This window comes from Solanum lycopersicum, chromosome 4 (genome assembly GCF_036512215.1).
Source record: "Solanum lycopersicum chromosome 4, SLM_r2.1".
NCBI lineage: Eukaryota > Viridiplantae > Streptophyta > Magnoliopsida > Solanales > Solanaceae > Solanum > Solanum lycopersicum.
Window position 1 is genome coordinate 7,676,494 of NC_090803.1, and position 19,310 is coordinate 7,695,803.

The 19,310-nt window shown below is 35.6% G+C and overlaps 1 protein-coding gene across 1 annotated transcript; it reads right to left on the bottom strand.

The window, feature by feature from the left end:
- Nucleotides 1-7,499: 7,499 nt before the first annotated feature.
- On the bottom strand, nucleotides 7,500-17,499 carry LOC101262406 (nuclear pore complex protein NUP93A). Its single transcript, XM_004236543.5, has 15 exons — nucleotides 17,280-17,499; nucleotides 17,093-17,184; nucleotides 16,076-16,142; nucleotides 15,341-15,400; nucleotides 13,681-13,770; nucleotides 13,143-13,412; nucleotides 12,229-12,324; nucleotides 11,997-12,131; nucleotides 11,589-11,642; nucleotides 11,355-11,438; nucleotides 10,344-10,430; nucleotides 9,365-10,264; nucleotides 8,827-9,008; nucleotides 8,408-8,699; nucleotides 7,500-7,996 (listed from the first exon to the last, which is right to left on the bottom strand). Exons 1-15 carry the CDS (start codon nucleotides 17,379-17,381, stop codon nucleotides 7,919-7,921), a joined length of 2,589 nt encoding a protein of 862 aa, XP_004236591.1. The 5' UTR covers nucleotides 17,382-17,499; the 3' UTR covers nucleotides 7,500-7,918.
- Between the last annotated feature and the right edge of the window lie 1,811 nt (nucleotides 17,500-19,310).

Below are 19,310 nucleotides of genomic sequence, written 5' to 3' on the forward strand. Positions count from 1 at the left end.
TAGGTATGACTTGGCTTGCTCCAAATTTTGCAATCTTGGATTGTAATGCTAAAACTGTGACGTTAGCCAAGCCTGGGACAGATCTGTTAGTGTGGGAGGGTGACTACACTTCCAATCCGGTGCGTATCATCTCCTTTCTTCGTGCTAAGAAAATGGTTAGTAAAGGGTGTTTAGCTTTCTTGGCACATCTCAAGGATGACACTACCCAAGTACCCTCGATTGAGTCGGTTTCGGTGGTCCGTGAGTTTCTAGATGTGTTTCCTGCAGACCTTCCTGGCATGCCACCGGATAGAGATATTGACTTCTACATTGATCTTGAACCGGGTACTCGCCCCATTTCTATACCCCCTTATAGAATGGCTCCCGCGGAGTTAAGAGAGTTAAAAGCACAACTTCAAGAGTTGTTGAGCAAAGGCTTCATTAGACCAAGTGCATCTCCTTGGGGTGCTCCGGTTTTGTTTGTAAAGAAGAAGGATGGGAGTTTTCGGATGTGCATAGACTACCGGCAGTTGAACAAGGTAACCATAAAGAACAAGTATCCTCTTCCTCGCATTGATGACTTGTTCGATCAGTTACAAGGTACTTGTGTCTTCTCTAAGATTGACTTTAGATCCGGTTATCATCAATTGAAAATACGGGCAACGGATGTGCCAAAGACTGCTTTTCGAACGAGGTATGGGCATTACGAATTTGTAGTGATGTCTTTTGGTCTTACGAATGCCCCTGCTGCGTTCATGAGCTTGATGAACGGGATTTTTAAGCCATATTTGGATCTCTTTGTGATCGTATTTATTGATGACATACTGATATACTCTAAAAGTAAGGAGGAACATGAGTAGCATTTGAGGATGGTATTGGAAATGTTGAGGGAGAAAAAGCTTTATGCCAAGTTCTCTAAGTGTGAGTTTTGGCTAGATGCAGTGTCCTTCTTGGGGCACGTGGTTTCTAAGGATGGAGTGATGGTGGATCCTTCTAAGATTGAGACAGTGAAGAATTGGGTAAGACCTACTAATGTGTCAGAAATAAGTAGCTTTGTTGGGTTAGCTAGCTACTACCGCCGATTTGTCAAGGGATTCTCTTCTATTGCTTCCCAACTGACGAACTTGACTAAGCAAAATGTTCCATTTGTATGGTCGGATGAGTGTGAGGAAAGCTTTCAGAAGCTCAAGACTTTGTTGACTACCGCACCCATTCTCACCTTGCCAGTGGAAGGTAAGAATTTCATTGTCTATTGTGATGCATCTTATTCGGGTTTGGGTGCAGTGCTAATGCAAGAGAAGAATGTGATTGCTTATGCTTCAAGACAATTAAAAGTGCATGAACGTAACTATCCAACTCATGATTTGGAATTGGCCGCGGTAGTGTTTGCATTAAAGCAATGGAGACACTATTTATATGGGGTTAAGTGTGAGGTCTATACAGATCATCATAGCCTACAGTATGTCTTTACTCAGAAAGATTTGAACTTGAGACAAAGGAGATGGATGGAACTACTGAAGGACTACGACATCACTATTTTGTATCATCCGGGGAAGGCGAATGTTGTAGCGGATGCTTTAAGTAGAAAGGCGGGAAGCATGGGAAGTCTAGCTCACTTGCAAGCCTCTAGACGTCCATTGGCTAGAGAGGTTCAGACTCTGGCTAACGACTTGATGAGGTTAGAAGTAAATGAGAAGGGAGGATTGTTGGCTTGTGTGGAGGCAAGATCCTCTTTTCTTGACAAGATTAAGGGAAAACAGTTTGATGATGAGAAACTAAGCAGAATCCAAGATAAGGTGTTGCGAGGAGAGGCTAAGGAAGCAACAATCGATGAGGAAGGTGTTTTGAGAATCAAGGGAAGGGTATGTGTACCCCGAGTTGACGATTTGATCAACACTATTCTGACAGAGGCTCATAGTTCAAGGTATTCTATACATCCGGGTGCAACCAAGATGTACCGTGACCTAAAGCAACACTTTTGGTGGAGTAGAATGAAGCGTGATATTGTAGATTTTTTTGCCAAATGTCCAAACTGTCAACAAGTAAAGTATGAACATCAAAGGCCCGGAGGAACACTTCAGAGAATGCTCATTCCGGAATGGAAATGGGAGAGAATCACAATGGACTTCGTGGTTGGTCTTCCAAAGACAATGGGTAGGTATGACTCTATTAGGGTGATTGTTGATAGGTTAACTAAGTCTGCTCATTTTATCCCGGTTAAGGTGACTTACAATGCCGAGAAGTTAGCCAAGATCTATATCTCAGAAATCGTTCGATTACATGGGGTTCCACTATCCATCATATCAGATAAAGGTACGCAGTTTACTTCTAAGTTTTGGAAAACATTGCATGCGGAATTGGGTACTAGGTTGGACCTTAGTACTGCGTTCCATCTTCAGACCGATGGTCAGTCTGAGAGAACGATCCAAGTGTTGGAGGATATGTTTCGCGCATGTGTGATAGAGTTTGGTGGCCATTGGGATAGCTTCTTACCCTTAGCAGAGTTTTCATACAATAATAGCTATCACTCAAGCATTGATATGGCTCCATTTGAAGCATTGTATGGTAGGAGATGTAGGTCCCCCATTGGTTGGTTTGATGCATTCGAGGTGAGACCTTGGGGTATTGATCTTTTGAGGGATTCGATAGAGAAAGTGAAATCTATTCAAGAAAAGCTTCTAGCGGCGCAAAGTAGGCAAAAAGAATATGCAGATCGAAAGGTTAGAGACTTAGAGTTCATGGAGGGTGAACAAGTCTTGTTGAAAGTTTCGCCAATGAAAGGGGTGATGCGGTTTGGTAAAAGAGGCAAGCTAAGCCCAAGGTACATTGGTCCCTTTGAAGTACTTAAGCGAGTAGGGGAGGTGGCTTATGAGTTACCCTTGCCTCCAGGGCTGTCCGGAGTACATCCGGTATTCCATGTGTCGATGTTGAAAAGATACCATGGGGATGGAAACTATATTATTCGTTGGGATTCAGTCTTGCTTGATGAAAATTTGACTTATGAGGAGGAGCTTGTTGTCATTCTAGATAGAGAAATTCGCAAGTTGAGATCAAGGGAGATTGCATCCATCAAAGTTCAATGGAAGAATCGACCCGTTGAAGAAGCCACTTGGGAGAAGGAGGCAGACATGAGAGAAAGATACGGACATCTGTTTACAGATTCAGGTACTCCTTTTCGCCCTTGTTTTCCTTCTTGTGATCGTTCGGGGATGAACGATGGGTAAATTGGTATCTATTGTAACAACCTGTTTACACGTTTTGAACAGCGGATTTTATTTTTGGAAAAACAGGCTGAGGCGACGGACCCCACGACGGACCGTCATGGGCACGACGGACCGTCGCAGGGTCTCGTTTCAAAACACTTAGAAAATCTGAAATTGGGTACTGAAAATCGACTCTCTAAACTTCGTGATGGAATGGCAGGACGAACCGTCACAGGTGTGACGGACCGTCACAGACTCTTCAGAGAAATTGAGTCTCTGAACTCTGTGACGGGCAGCAGGACGGACCGTCGCAGGCACGACGGGCCGTCACAGACTGCGAAATCCCAGTGTGGGTCGGATTTCTTTATACGTTTTAAGGGACGTTTTTGACTATTCCTGCTTTAATTATAAAGTTAGTGGGTTAATGTTAATAAGTCTAATTTCTTGGGGGTTAAAAGAGGTAACCTTAAGTTAATTAGTGGGTTATTATTGCCATCTTTTATTCTTAATTATATACTAATTAGGGTAAAAGAAAGAGGGTTTGAATAAAGAAAATAGAAAGAACAAAGAGGGAGAGAGGATTGATCGAGAGAGGAGAAACGAAGAGGAAAAACACAAGGCTTTGGGAAATTCTTGCTTCATCACTAGTCTTCGGTGGAGGTAGGTTATGGTTTTCATGCTTTCATAGTAAACTCTTAATAGCGAATGATATGTATTGATAGTATTGTAAACCCTACTATATGCTTAATTGTATGCATGCATGAACGTGATTATATAATTGTGATTATATTAAGCATGATGAAGTTATTGAATCCCAAATCTTGATAAAAACCTAATCTCTTTTTAATGATGATGCCTTGGTAAGGGAGAAGGCTTGATGAACTAAAGTAATGAGATTGATGATACCTTGATAAGGGAGAAGGCTTGATGAGTTGATAGCATGAGATTAGGGGATCGGGTGTCACGAACCGACACGTATAATTAGGGAATCGGGTGTCACGAACCGACAAGTAGATTTAGAGGATCGGGTGTCACGAACCGACATGTAGATTTAGGGGATCGAGTGTCACGAACCGATACGTAGATTTAGGAGATCGGGTGTCACGAACCGACACGTAGATTTAGGGGATCGGGTGTCACAAACCGACACGTAGATTTAGGAGATCGGGTGTCACGAACCGACACGTAAAATTAGGGGATCGGGTGTCACGAATCGACAAGTAGATTTAGGGGATCGAAGTGTCACGTACCGACACAAGAGGATTAATGAATATGAGGGAGCGGAGTGTCACGTACCGACACAAAGAGAAATAAAGATAATGAATCTTGAAAGATGTTAATATACTCAATCTAATGAACATAATTCCCAAATGAGTACGGTATTGAGGCTTGAGTCCTCATGTGTGAACTTGACGGTAATTGTTAATGATATAGTACTTGCTGTTGCTGCATGTTGAGTATCATAGTTGATTTTATGATATTACTTGGTATATATTGATTTCTATTTTGAGTTGGCCGGTGATATCTACTCAGTACCCGTGTTTTGTACTGACCCCTACTTTTATTGTTTTCTTCTTGTTTATTTGTGGAGTGCAGCAAACGTGCCGTCATCTTCGACTCAACAGTAACTCTAGCCAGTCTTCATTACTCCGGATATCAGGGTGAGCTAATGCTTCTAGCTTGGACTGGATCTTCCTCTTCATGTCTTGATGCCTTGAAGTTCCGGCATGGACTAGCTTTTACTTGTTTTAGCTTTTAGAATACTCTTAGTTTAGAAATTTGATCATAGATGTTCTTGTGGTGATGACTTTCAGATTTTGGGAAATAATAGTTATTGAATTGGTTTTTACAAATGAGTTTAAGTCTTCCGCATTACTTTATGTTGATGTTACATTGAAATGTTAAGGTTTAGATTGGTTGGTTCGCTCACATAGGAGGGTAAGTGTGGGTGCCAGTCACGGCTCGGATTTGGGTCGTGACAGTTGGTGAAACTGCAAAGTAAAGGTTCCTTTTTTTTAGGATTAGTCAATCCTTTCTGGTGAAGCTGCAGATTCCTCCTCAACTCCTACAAATTCATCGTCACTATTGTACACAAACTTGGTGCGTTTGCTAGCAAATTTTTGTCCTACATTAACACTCATACAGCTTATTGCTTCACATAGTTCATAAATTTCTTCTTCTTCTTCGTCTTCTTGGTGTGTGAAACCAACAGATGACTCTGACTTGTCACAAAAATTCAGCAGTAGAGATCTTATAACAATCATGTCTGCATGTTGTATAAATATATTTAACTATATATGTCATAATATATTAAATGTTGCATTTAATGGTTATATGCTTAAATGAATATTTGCACTTTATTAAATGTGTATGATTTTTGTATAAATTTCAATTGCAATATGCAAAAATAAATGAATATTGTATGAAAAATGTATAAATATTGTATAAATTATGAATGTCATATTAAACTTTGATATATGTAACAGAAACAAATGGTATATCTATGAACATTGTATGAATACTATATAAACATTTTATATATGACAATAAAGTTCAATGTAGATATATAATGTTTTAACATTGTATGAATTATGAATCCCATATTGAACTTGGATATATGTAACAGAAACAAATAATACATATATGAACATTGTATGAATACTATCGGAACATTTTATGAATGGCAGTATAGTTCAATGTATATTTATAATGTATAAACATTGTATTAATTATGAATGTCATATTGAACTTTGACTTATGTAACAAAAACAAATGATATATATATGATAATTTTTTACGAAATCAAACTTTATAAATGTCAATGATAACAACTGCACTCAATAAAAAAAACGTGTTTCTAACATTCAAAACAATACAATAACAAATGTAACATTACGAAATCATTGTTTTTGCACAGGATAATTTGAACATGTCTTTCTATTGTGTCCAACTTGACGTCATCTACTGCAAGTCATTTTTGTCCTTTTGAATTTCACGTCAGCAAATCCCTTCCATCTTTCAAGTTTTGATCTACCCGCTGTACAAAATTAATACAAAACATATATTCTAATTTCATTAAAAACATATACAGTAATTTTTAAAAAAAATGGACTTTCATACACAAATGATACACGGTTCGTATAATCTTCATACATTATTTTTAAAAAATTCAGACTTCAACGTTACACAGATTTATAATCCGTTCATACACTTCATACACAGTTAACATATCATTCACTGTCCTATACAATACTGCAATTAAACAACACAATACATTTTCAATACAAAAGCATATATTATAATTTAAATAGAAACATAAATTGTATGCCAAAATTTATCAGGTTATCAAAAAAGTTGAAGTGAAATATGCAGTTATGAAAATGTTGTTGAATTTTTAGAAAAAAATAACTTATACGTTGAAAGCAATCTGAAAATAATAGTGAAACTTTGAAATGAATAATAATTGTAACGTTGATCCAAATTTGATTGAAAATGCAAATCTGAAAATATTATGTGTTATTATCTGGTTGACAACATTTTTTAAGGAATTAATTCAAAAAAAAATTATTTTAACTAACTAGAGATATTTAAGGCAATGATAATAATTTGAAAATGTTTGATATCTCTAAAAACGTGATAATCATATATTTAACTTTAATTAAATTCCCTAAAAGTGCAACTATTCATGTTCACAAACGTGTCTACATGCATTAAATGTAGCAATTATTAAAGAAACAAAAGTTTCATGATTTGTGTTGTCGGTGTGTTAATTATTAACATTAATTATTCATTATTATCTTTGTTCCCTTAATTTTTAATTAATTATTTTTTTTAATAAATTATAATTAACAATATAATTATTAATAAAATGCTATAAAGTGAGATACTAAATGCTACACAATGAAATTAAAAATTTAATGTCATAACTTGATAATATTACTATATAAAATGTTATATACAAAATTTACACTTTTCTATTTTACTCTCTAAATATAGACAATAGAAAGTAAAATAGAGTTGGATTAGAAATAGTCTAAAAGAGAGGTTAATAGGATGATTCTCTCAATTTTAGATATTTTATAGTATATAGCTAAAATTAAATTTTTTAAACAATCCAAATTATCTTTACTACGGTTCGGTTAATTTTTTACTTAAAAAATATCTAGTCAAAATATATTATTATTAAAATATTTCTTTCATAAATATATTTTTCCTGCGTAGGAACTAAATTATTTTAATATTTGATAAATGTAATAAAATATTTTTAAATATTAAATTTAACATATAAAATATATTTACACGCACAAGATTATTCGGTTCAGTTCATGAACTTTTTGAATTTTTTTTCATAAATCAAAAAAGATCATCCCAATAGTTCAGGACGATTATACACGATTTTACTAAAATAATGACATAAATCGATTCGATTGGGACGATTTTACACACGCTAGTTAATATCTGCCCCACAGGCCACAACTCTGATCTAGTAGTACGAGTGAAACACATAATACGGAGACACTTCACATTAAGTACTCGAAAATAATGCACTGGCAATACTTTTGCATCTCTACTGTCTACAAGATTACCATTGTGGACATCAACAAGTAAAACCTCTCAAGGATTTGTTTACCGGATGTAACGACGTGGATGCCCGGACTTAGCCTGTTCAATGATCTTTGTACAATGTTGAACATCTAAAATAAACAACAGCAGAGACCGACACTGATTCTTCAACTTCATAAACTGCGAGCAACCTTGTCATACAGATCGCGAGGCCAATTCTGATTCAAATTGCTTGCCAGGAAGTTTGCAATCTGCAGAACCATATTCACATCGGTTATCACAAGATGTAATTGTTAACTAAAACAAGTTTTGACTTAATATATGATGAGAATCATTGTCCAATATATGTTCAGAAATAAATGTTGTACCAGGCTGCTGTTTTTATCTGATTTAGAAGCAAAAGCAGATCTGTGAACACTTGGTTCATCATAGGTGCCATATGTAATTGAAAAACCAATAGTAAAGTTATTATTCAAAGAGTTGTTTTCTCCTTTGTCCGATTGGGTCTTTCATCATAGCGAAAAACTGAACTTAGCAATACATTTTGTGAAGGACAAGCACACATCATAACTGGAAAGTGGGCATAACACCAAAGGGAAATAGGAGCAAAGCCACAAACAATGAAAGAGAATGAACATGAATATGTATGCTGTAAAATTTACCTTGGCTCTTAAAGCACGAAGTGACCCATCAGTATCTTTAACGTTGTCCAGACAATGAAGAGCAACTTTTAGGAGGTCAGGTACACAAGCTTGGACATGATGAGACAAATTTTGAAAGATATCCGTTGTGAAATCAGGCGTCCTTGGATCCAAAGGAAGGAATGGGAGCTTCGCTACTTCTTTTATAGCATCCAAGTGATTTCCAAGTCTTGCAAGCTTATGAATGGATAGCACAGCCTCCAGCTGTCTTAGAACAATTTGCTGTGCCAACACATTTTCTCTCTCTTGGGGACTGCAAAATTGGATAAGATTAGGCTTCCATTCCAGAACAGCACATAGGCATTCAAAAACATCATTATAAGAAACTATTTATAGCGACAACAGAAAATGTTTGACTACTGGATAAATCTGCAAATTACCTGATCTCAGGGTAATATTTGAACATCTCCAGGATCTCATTTCCTGAAAGAATAAGCCCAGAAGTCTGGCTTTCCCCATCCAACCTTCCACGTGCCAAGGCACATATTGCATCAGAAAGGCACTTGTTTATCGTATCCAATGCAGCTGAAAATGCCCCCACTCTCTTCTGAATCTCGATGGACTGAAATTATAAGGCGCACAAAATTCATAAATTGATAACATGTACATTAATGAAATTTATTACTTGACCAACAAAAAGAAAGATTCACTGCTACAACTTATTCAAGAATCCTTAAAGGAGAATTTTCTTTGTCAACTGATGGACCAACTCAAAAGTACATGACAAGACATTATTCGCTAAGCACAACAATTGCCCAAAAAAATGACTTCAAATCTAACCCAAAATAGATCTCATGCTACAGAGATAATTTACTGTCATTGAATGAGAAATGATTATTATGTCTTATGTTGAACTACACAAGTTAGAACAATAAGTTCACTCATGTCACTATGTAAAAGGAAGAAAGAAAAGATTACCTTGTCATAGAGCCCCGCATCCTGATACTGCCGAGCAGCTTCAAGCAGAAATTGTTGTCTTGTCTTTTCATCAGTCAAAAACCTTCCAAGTTGACCTTCTTCCCCAGTACCCCTGGGACCAAGTAAAATATCAATACCACCATCCCGCGACAATAGCTCTGTAAGAAGTTGTTTCAACATTGAAGTCCTTTGCCTTTGCTGATCAATATTACCACGTCCACTCCACGACAACTGCCCACCACCCACTGCTGCTGCAGCTTGCACATAGTACTCCAGTGACATTAACAGATCACCATGACGCAGGTAAAATGATCCATACTGCCTAATTATACTAGAGGCTTCAGCAAAAGCATCCATGACCCCAAATTTTTGACCTACCCATGTACCTTCAGAGAGGACCCCATAGTCCGCTAAGACAATAGCCATATGAACAGCATCTACATTATACCCCTCGTCTCCCATGTCCTTGGACAAATATAGGACGGCTGGAAGAAGTTGAATGCTTAAAAGTAAAACATACGGATAAACCAAAGGATCCTTTCCATTCTTAGTATAGTGTGATGACTCAAACTTGTTTAGGTAAGCTTGCAAATCATCCAAAGTGTAAGGTGCCAACCCCTCACTAAGGACAGCAGAAGACCTGGCAGGGGACTCACGTACAGCAGATAATTGGAACCACAAGAAATCCTCTATAGTAGAGAAAAGCGTAGGGAATTCTCGAAGAAATCTGTCAATTTGCCTGCGAGAACCAGAAATTATGGTGTAGAGTAGCAACTTTTTCTTATCATACGTGGGTCGACCTCCTCGATCACCCAACCTAAACATCTTCTCACACTCTTCTGAAGCAACCGCTGCCATCTCTGCTGATACCATGCCTCCAGTGGAAATCCACTCTGTAAGCTGCCAAAAAAAAAAGGAATGTTGAAATGAAAAGAGAGTGGACAACGTACAGAAAATATCCAATCCACAGAACACATACCAGAGGTGCAAACTGGTGGGACATGCGAGATTGTTGGGAAATCTCTCTTGCTTCATTGAAGTAGCCAGTTCTCATGCAAAAGTATATCTATTTTAAGATATAATAATCAAAATCAGTTTGAGCTACACATTTTCTTGGCAAAGTTACAGGTGCAGTAAGAAGCTCAAGTAGTTGCAGAAACAGGATAAACACAGGAAGTATGCACATTTACAAATTAGAATAATTCACGACCAAAAGCAATAACTTCTACTCGTATTTCTTTTATTCTACTACTAGTTGCTGATAGAGGCCCTCTATCAGGTACCCCGAGGAATTAGTCGAGGTGCGAGGAAGCTGACCCGGACACCACAGTTATTTAAAAAAACTACTACTTAGTTGTTAGATTGATAGTATATGATGGAAATCTAAGCAAAAATAGCACAACATTACTGCATAGAGAGACTGTAATCTGTAAAATTTGGGTGCTAGTCAAAGCAAGAAGTATAAACAAATAATGAATTTAAGAGAGGCATAAGCATAAACCAGCAAAAATGGTTGTTAAAAACAATAGTAAGAGAAAAGTAAAGAACCCTTGTTAATTCAAGAAATTGTTTAAGAGAAATCCAAATCTCAAACTACACTAGAATCTTGAAGGATCACAAGACCACCAACTGACCACAACAAAACAAGAAAGTGAAACTTCTTATCGCACAAAATATAGCCCAATATATGCTTGTAAAAAGAACAGATCTGGTCAATTTCTTTCCAAAACACAAGGAGGTGATCTAGTGTGATATACTTTGCTGGATATATTCACTACCTTACGGTTTTACACGAGGAATGGCAATTCCTAAAATACAAGACTAACAAGACTGGAGTCATAACTTGCTCATCTGATTGAATGGATTGATCTAAAACCATGACTGAAACATTACCTATCAAAACTAAACGGAAACATCAAATAGTAGTTCATACCAAAATGCAAAAACCTGCATATTAATTGTTTGTGTAATCAGAGTAAAGCATTCAAACCTGCTGCCAGGTGGTATCAACGGGAGGCTGTCTACGGGCATCAGCCGCATCAAAATCAAGAACCCCGTAGTCCCTTAGACGGATCTGAGATAAGGAACAACAATCAGGAAAATCCAGTCATGGAAACTGAGAGTAAAAAGCAAAAATGCTATAATCATGGAAAATGGTACATGCTGCATCCTAAAATGAAGATTGCAGATTAATAATGACATTTAATAAAGATGCCAAACTAACCCTGAGAAAGGCACGGATTCTCTGCAAATTACCAACAGCACCACCAAGTGCAGCCTATAATAGTCAGCAAGACCATCAGTTATCAGTAATGTCAATTTAAATCAAATTGGTGACGAGGCGAAGAACCCCCCCCCCCCCACTCCTGCATTCACCCTCACTGCAGCCCAAGAAAAAAGAAGGCGGAATTTTTCCTTTTCTTTACTGACAAATAAGAAAAAGACAGAATATGAAAAGGGCCAAAAAAAACTTCATAAATGTTGAAACCAAGAAGAAATCCTTAACTCAATTTAAAGACCCAAATTAACAGTACACTGAACAGATCAAGAGTTTGAACTGAAAAATAGAACGTGTGCCGAAGTAAATCATAGAAATGATTATCAACTGACAACATCAACACTAATTCATTACCTGAGCAGGATGGGCTTGAATTGTCTCCATGATGTACTTCTCATGACCCCATTCTAGGTGACGTCTAGCTCCAATTACTAAAGACATTTTCTTTGAAACATTACGTTGAACAGCTGAATCTTCACCCATCAGAGACTGTTACAAATTTGTTAAATTGATAACTAGTTACAGATTAGAAAATGTTAACACCACAAGATTCAAAGATATACAAAGGTCAAGTTTGACACCATACCGACAATAGATGCCAGATCTTCTGAATGCCAACTGACTTCCCACCAGATGCATTAAGACCCAAACTCTCAAGAGCACACTTAAAAGCTGTAGCAGGCTGACAATAATCACAGCCAATTGATCAAAATTCTAACATAGTATGAAAAATTTTCAACGTAATTAACAAGACCATCCAATCGATAAAATCAGCATAGTGAAACAACCAATGGACATCAAAGAGGAAGCTACCAAATAAGAGGTTAAAGTGATAATATGCATAAATTCTTAATTTCACCCATCAAGTAGTACACTTTCACTAGTTAGGGATTGATTGGTTGTCCAACAGCAATACAGAAGTTACTCCCTCTGTCAAAAAAAGGAATGACGGGGTTTTATGCACGACGGTTGAAACATCAAATTGCCTATGCAAGTTCAAACATCAATTTCTTATTTTTTTTAAAAATAAGATATAACATATAAATACCACAAAACAATATCTTGTATATTTGAAATACTTTGAGATGTTTGAAAAAAAGGTTTGACTCTTCAAATAATAATAGCATCATATGAAGCAGGACAGGTAATAGTATCACATTACAGTCCTCACATCACAGTATTTCACTTTTTTTACTAATACATATTGTTTGTCCAAGAAAACACAACATAAGTGATTCATGTATATTTTCCCCTCTGGCCTTTGATTAGATGACTAGATAGAATTCCTAGAATCTATGTACTTTGAAAGCATTCCCTTTTGAGTCCCCCCACGTCACAAGATTCATGTTCTTTTATAGGTGTAAAAACTGGCATTTTAGTCCTCATAACTTTGTTGAAGCAATAACCGATATAATCACCAAAACTAAACAGAGAATCTCACTGGCTTCAAAGGAAGGAGGAATCAAATCAAGTCGTGAAGAACCAACATGCAGAACTTACTTTAAAGGGTAAACCACGCTCTCTTGCACTAGTGAGATTCTTGACAACTTCTCCATATGCAGCAGCTTTTTTCTCAACGATGGGCCTATTAGTTAATGCTAAAGGCTCCATGCTAGAAGGACCAGATGAAATCTGAGGGCTATATGTCAAAGATGCTATTTGTCCCTGACGACCACGTAGAGGGCTTGATTCACTGATATTTGTCCTAGGTAAGGTTGAAATTCGGCTTAGGCTCTGGAGGAAGTCTCTCTTTTCTTTCTTCCAGTCGTTCTGTAACAAAAAGAGTTCCACAGTGCAACAACACTTGAAATAAGCATGGTAAAGAGCACAAAATCATATAGGATAACTTGTCAAAATCAAGATAAAAAGAAATATAATATAAGTAATTGACGGCCAATAGGTATAACAAAGGTATCACAGTGCTTGAATTTTTCAAGCCAAACTTAGACAGCCGATGACCTATTTTGATAAAGCATCGAATGATATTAGCAACTTAACCACAAAGCTCATCATACGAAAAGCAGCTGGGCAAACTAACCTCTAAAACTTTCATCATGTAATCATTGAAATTTTTTAGGTTATCCTTCTGAGCTTCTTGAACCGCAGAGACCATTGCCATTTCATGGATCTGGTTTCCAGCATTCCAACATTAAAAAGAACAATAATTATTAATATTTACACTATGAAGTAAGATACAGTAATGCATGAAATATATGATACAGTTGGATATTACAGAAGAGTCAAAATTGGGCAATCAAATTGACAATAAAAAAAGAAGATCAAACTGCAGAAAAGGAAGTGAAGAATCCAGAGACAATGATGCATTTCAAGCAAAACAGAACATATCACACAGAATATGCTGAAAATTTTTCCTTCACTCATTGCTGGCAGAGGAACGAAAAAGCAGTAGGTAGAGGATATCCACATTTGAAAGAATTTAAATTGGAGGAAGAAAACAACTGCTACAGTATGCATTCAAACATCTAAAAGATCTTGTAAAACACACACAAGTAATATGTGATTTTTACAAGTGCCTTATAATTCATAAAATCCACAATTAAGAAAAGCATAACCATGTGAAGAATCTCCTTTGATTGCCGGACCTCCTGATTGTGAGACGAGTGTTGTAATTTTTTTTGATAAATCAAATTTTTACATATTCCAAGGTAGTGCTGGAAAAAGTGTCATATGAATAAGTTACTCAACCATCAACTTCCAACAAGTTGCCCCAAACATCTACCCAAACTGGTCTGTTCTCCTTACACCAAAAGAAACTATGAAATAGAAATGATGTCATCCTCAAACAACAATGGCATCTCTATTGAACATTAACTCTTCGTTCACCTTAATGTACGCATGTCGAACTAGCATGAAATGGGTAAAGGCACTTTGTGCAGCTTCATCGAAATACTCTTTTAATTAGCATAATATAGCATGAACTCACATCAGAGACTTAAACACACCAATATCACAATATGCCCTTGAAAGAGAATAAGTAAAATGCATTGAAACAAGGAAAGACAAAACAGAACATCTGTCAAACATTCATCCTTTGAGTATCCTAGATCCTTCAATTTGGCTATAACTCTTCACCATTTAAAGTTGTGTTGGGTAAAAGAAAGAGATTGAAAAAAAACACATGGCTTGGGATATGCAGGTGCTTTGAAGAGTTGGAGAAAGAGAGTGCATTGAAGAGTGACAACGCTGACTACCAACAAGAGCATATTGGTTCGCTTAACAACCCAATTGCTTTTTTCTGCTTGTTGTGTTGGTGGCAAATGATCCTCATATCCTAAGAAAATAGTCTTCCCTTCGGGAGACACCCGATAAAATTCAAAAACGAAATTGAAAGCATAAAGTGGTCCAATGACCGATAAAACCTAGATCCTACTGCAGCTGATGCTTCTTCGTATCGAACACCACTTACTTATTCATTATGCTTTAAAATTGTCACTACACATTACCTTGCAGGTCAAGTCACCCTACATGAATCTGCTCATCTTAGTTCTTACTATTTTATTAATATTACAATAACCAATCTCCAAGAAGAGGGACAAATTGAGTTGACGCATCATTAATTTCATCTACATTAAGTGAATGAGCTCAACCCAAACGACGTAACATGATAACAATTAATGCATGACGATAGTAGTACTAACAAAAGGAATGTCATCTGCACATTAAAAGATTAAAAATACCTGTTGCAAATACTCTTCAACAGTTGTTGCCTCCGCAGGAAAAACGTCTTCAAATGTCGTCTGGTGAGGAAGGAATATAGGAATGTGAAGAAAATTAACAAAAGGTAGAATCAGATAAAAACTGTCGGGAAGATTTTTCCAGCCCAATTCCTCACCAAACAAATTTAGAACATCGATAGAATAAAAAATGATCCTTTAGATTCTTATTCAAGATAAAGGAGAAACACTTTTTTCTAATTCTTTACATTTAGAACTGCTAATAATAATTCCAGTTTGTTTTCCATTACTATGAGTTGACTCATTTAATGATGGACACATGCAGCAAAAGGTTTGTAGTCATGCAGAATATTAGCCTCCTTCTCATGGCTTTTTTTTAAAAGCAAAAACCTAAGCTGCAGGGACTCTTCAACTTTGATGCCACACACGTGTCGGATTCGCCAAAAGTAGCCATTGACATTTTTGAAGAGTCCTGAGCAACATAGGCAAAAACAGCATCTGACAAATATTGGGCACAACTTAAAGTAACAATATATGTAAGACCAAATACTCGCTTTGATGTTGTTGGATTAACATCCACATTAACAAAACATCTACCAAACCTTTGACTTTTCATCCATTACCTGAAAACCATTCATATGTAATCATTCATTCTATGTGTACAAATTCTAAACGTGGAGCACTATCGAAAATAAATAATTGACTTGGCAAAGCTCTAAATGGGAAGGAAAACTGTACCTTTAACTCAAAAGACTTGAGATCACGAGCAAGCTGCTCTGCATTGATACCCTCACGAGCTAGTAGCCTTTCAAAGCAAAGGAAACAAACAATCAGACTCTACAGAACTACATTTCTGTTACTTCTTAGTCTCCATATTGCAACCACTAACCCCTGATCTATGGAAGATGCATGTAAATGGATTACAAATAAATATAAAACTTCAAAAGTGTTTTGAAAGCACAGGTGAGAGTATGAAACAAACCTATGTCTGAAAATTGAAAGAAGGGAAATTGGGAGATAAAGAGGAAGAGAAAGAATGTTTTAATCAATATCTGAAACTAATAACCTATTTGACCAAGCTTCGGGGATGTCAAAAGTACTTAATTTTTGAAAGAAAAAAAAAGTGTTTATGTTAGATAGTTGAGGTGTTTGGACCTTGGTCCAAGATTATAGGAAAAATAAGTGCCTTCTGAAAGTGGCAAGAGCTGTTTCTTAGAAGTTAAAAAGTAACTTCTACCCAGAAACACTTACTGAAGCACTAGCCAAGCACAGAGCCACAAATGAATGCTCTAATATTAGCAATAGTGCTTTTCAAATTGATTAGTCAAACACAAGCTTTTACTTACTTATCCAAAAAGCACCTAGGACGAAAGCATTTTTCAGAATAAGTAGGTTTTAGATGATAGGCCAAACATGAATTGACTTTTTCGCAAGAAGTTACAACAACAACATACGCTATGTAATCGCACAAGTGAGGTCTAAGGAGGTTAGACTAGTAGAGTGTATGCACACCTTACTACTATCTATGAGATAGAGAAGTTATTTCTGATAGACCCTCGGCTTAAATAAAGCATGCCGAACAGTTTTTAAAAGGGGGATTTTGCAAGAAGTTGATATACAAAAGTAGCACAACTTGAAACTTCACTGTACCAAAACCCCAAATGAATATAGCTAAAATTCATAATCAAATATCACTTAAAGCAAAATAACATAGTGTTTTAAAAACTACTAGTACTGAATACAAAGAAAATGTACCTAGTTGCTGCAATAGATTGAGTCGGAGCTTCAGTTCTTAAAGTTTTAGCCTTCAATTTCTTTGTTAATGCTTCCAATTGATCCAAATTCCTCTAAAATTTCCAAATCAAACATAAGCATTCCAAACTAGAGTAAATTGACGACAATCGAACATACATTACCAAAAAAAAATGATTTTTAACGGAACCTGAAGCGGAGGAAACTGAGCTGAAGGAGCAGCCTGTTCTAGAAGCTTCGAAGAAGAATGAAGAAGCTCACTCCATCCACTCATGTCTACGTCGTTCGCCATTGTTGCACTGAACTTTGAGGACTTTGTGCTTTGCTGAATAAGAAAAGAAAAGAAAAGCCCTAATTTGAGCGGTAAAGTTTCTATAATTTATTCTCTAGAAGCGGGTACACTGCAAGGTACTATAGGGGATGATTTACAAGAATGGTCATTATATGGGATGGTCTTGAGTGTACCTTTCAATTTTGAGATTTTTAAATTTGATTGTAAATTCTATATATTATCTTTTTAACTGTTTTTCATTATCAATTATTGTGAAATATATTATTTTTTGTGTAATTTATAAATAAATAAATAAATTTCAAAAAAGTTAAAAATTTCAATGTACAAATTTCCAGTTAAATGTAAACTATTTGGCTCTCAAAATATCACATAAATTGAGATTAAGGATAGTGTGATGTAGGGATGTTCATGTCTTCATGGTAATGGTTAAAAAATCAAATTGAACCGTAATCTAAATCAAATTAATTAAAAAATCGATATTTGATTTAGTTAAGTTAGGCTTGGTTTTTAAATTTTGAAACAAATACTATTTGTTTGTTTGGTTTTGATTTTACTGTAAAATAACCAAACCAATAAATTGGAAATATAAATTTTATAATTATTTATAAAGTATTTATAAATAATATAATATAATATTTTAATAAATTTCAAGTAATTAAGTCTTTAACTTTACAATTTTCTCAAACCTAACACCTAAAATTTAGCCCAATTACAATTCTAAGTTCAAATCCATCACAATTTATTACCTAACATACCTTTCATAAAATAGTCACACGCTTTCTCTTAATTTAATAATTTTGTTCGTATAATGATAACTCTATATTGCTTAATTGAACCAACAATAGTTTTTTTTTGTGGATTGCTCATGTACTAGATGTTTTTTTTAATCAAGATATGTATTTTCTCAAAAATTTATTACTTTCAAATCAAAAAAATCAGAAAACCGAACCAAACCGTCAATAACAAAACCGATTGTTATTTTTTTTCATTTGGTTTGGTTTGATTTTAGAAATTTACAAAAATCGACTAGATTGGTTTGATTTTAACCAATAACTGATCCAAATCGAACCACAAACAACCCTAGTGTGAAGTATAAACGTTTTCTTTTTAATGGAAAAGTTATGTCAAGAGACTCTTCGGTCAACTTAACTATTACCAAAAAAATGGCCACTTTATTCTTTGACCTTCGGCGGTGGCGGCGGCGGCGGCGGCTTCTACTTTTTCTTCGTTGTTGTCGTCCTTTTTCTTCTCCTTTTTTAAAAAGTTGTTCGGTTGCAAACGTGAATTATTCCAAGTAAATTATATATAAAAATGATTTGAAATATCGAGTGTATTTCAACACTTGAATTTTGAAGCATGCTTCATTTCAGTATTCGCTATCATTGTTGTCCATAGTGAAGAGACTGTTTAGATTTGATTTTGAATTGATCGAAATCAAATAGTCATGTACTTCATGTATAGTTAAATTTTATCCAGTTTTTTGAGTATATAATAATATATAGTCAGTTTATAGCTCATATATCTCTAAGTTATATTGTATTATTAGTGTATATTTTTTATGACTTTTGATTAATTTTTATATAAATAAAGCATGAGTACATTTATTGTAAATTAATTACGTTGTTGTATATATTTGAAATTTTTTAATTTTAATATGGCTTTAGCTTGGCAATTTTGGATGTACGTAGGTACAAGGTAGACTCTTAAACTTGTATAAAGTTGAACAAACAAATTTACCGTATACACATTGTATATGTATGTGTATACTTGTTCGACTTAATACATACTCAAGTATCTGTTTCTGTACACCCAAAGCCAAATGACATAAATGTCGATTGAAAATCTTTAAAACATTATAGATACATCTTATTCTTCCCAACCCAAATAAAAAAAAGAATTGTCGAAACGTCAATTGAAAATAACCTCTAC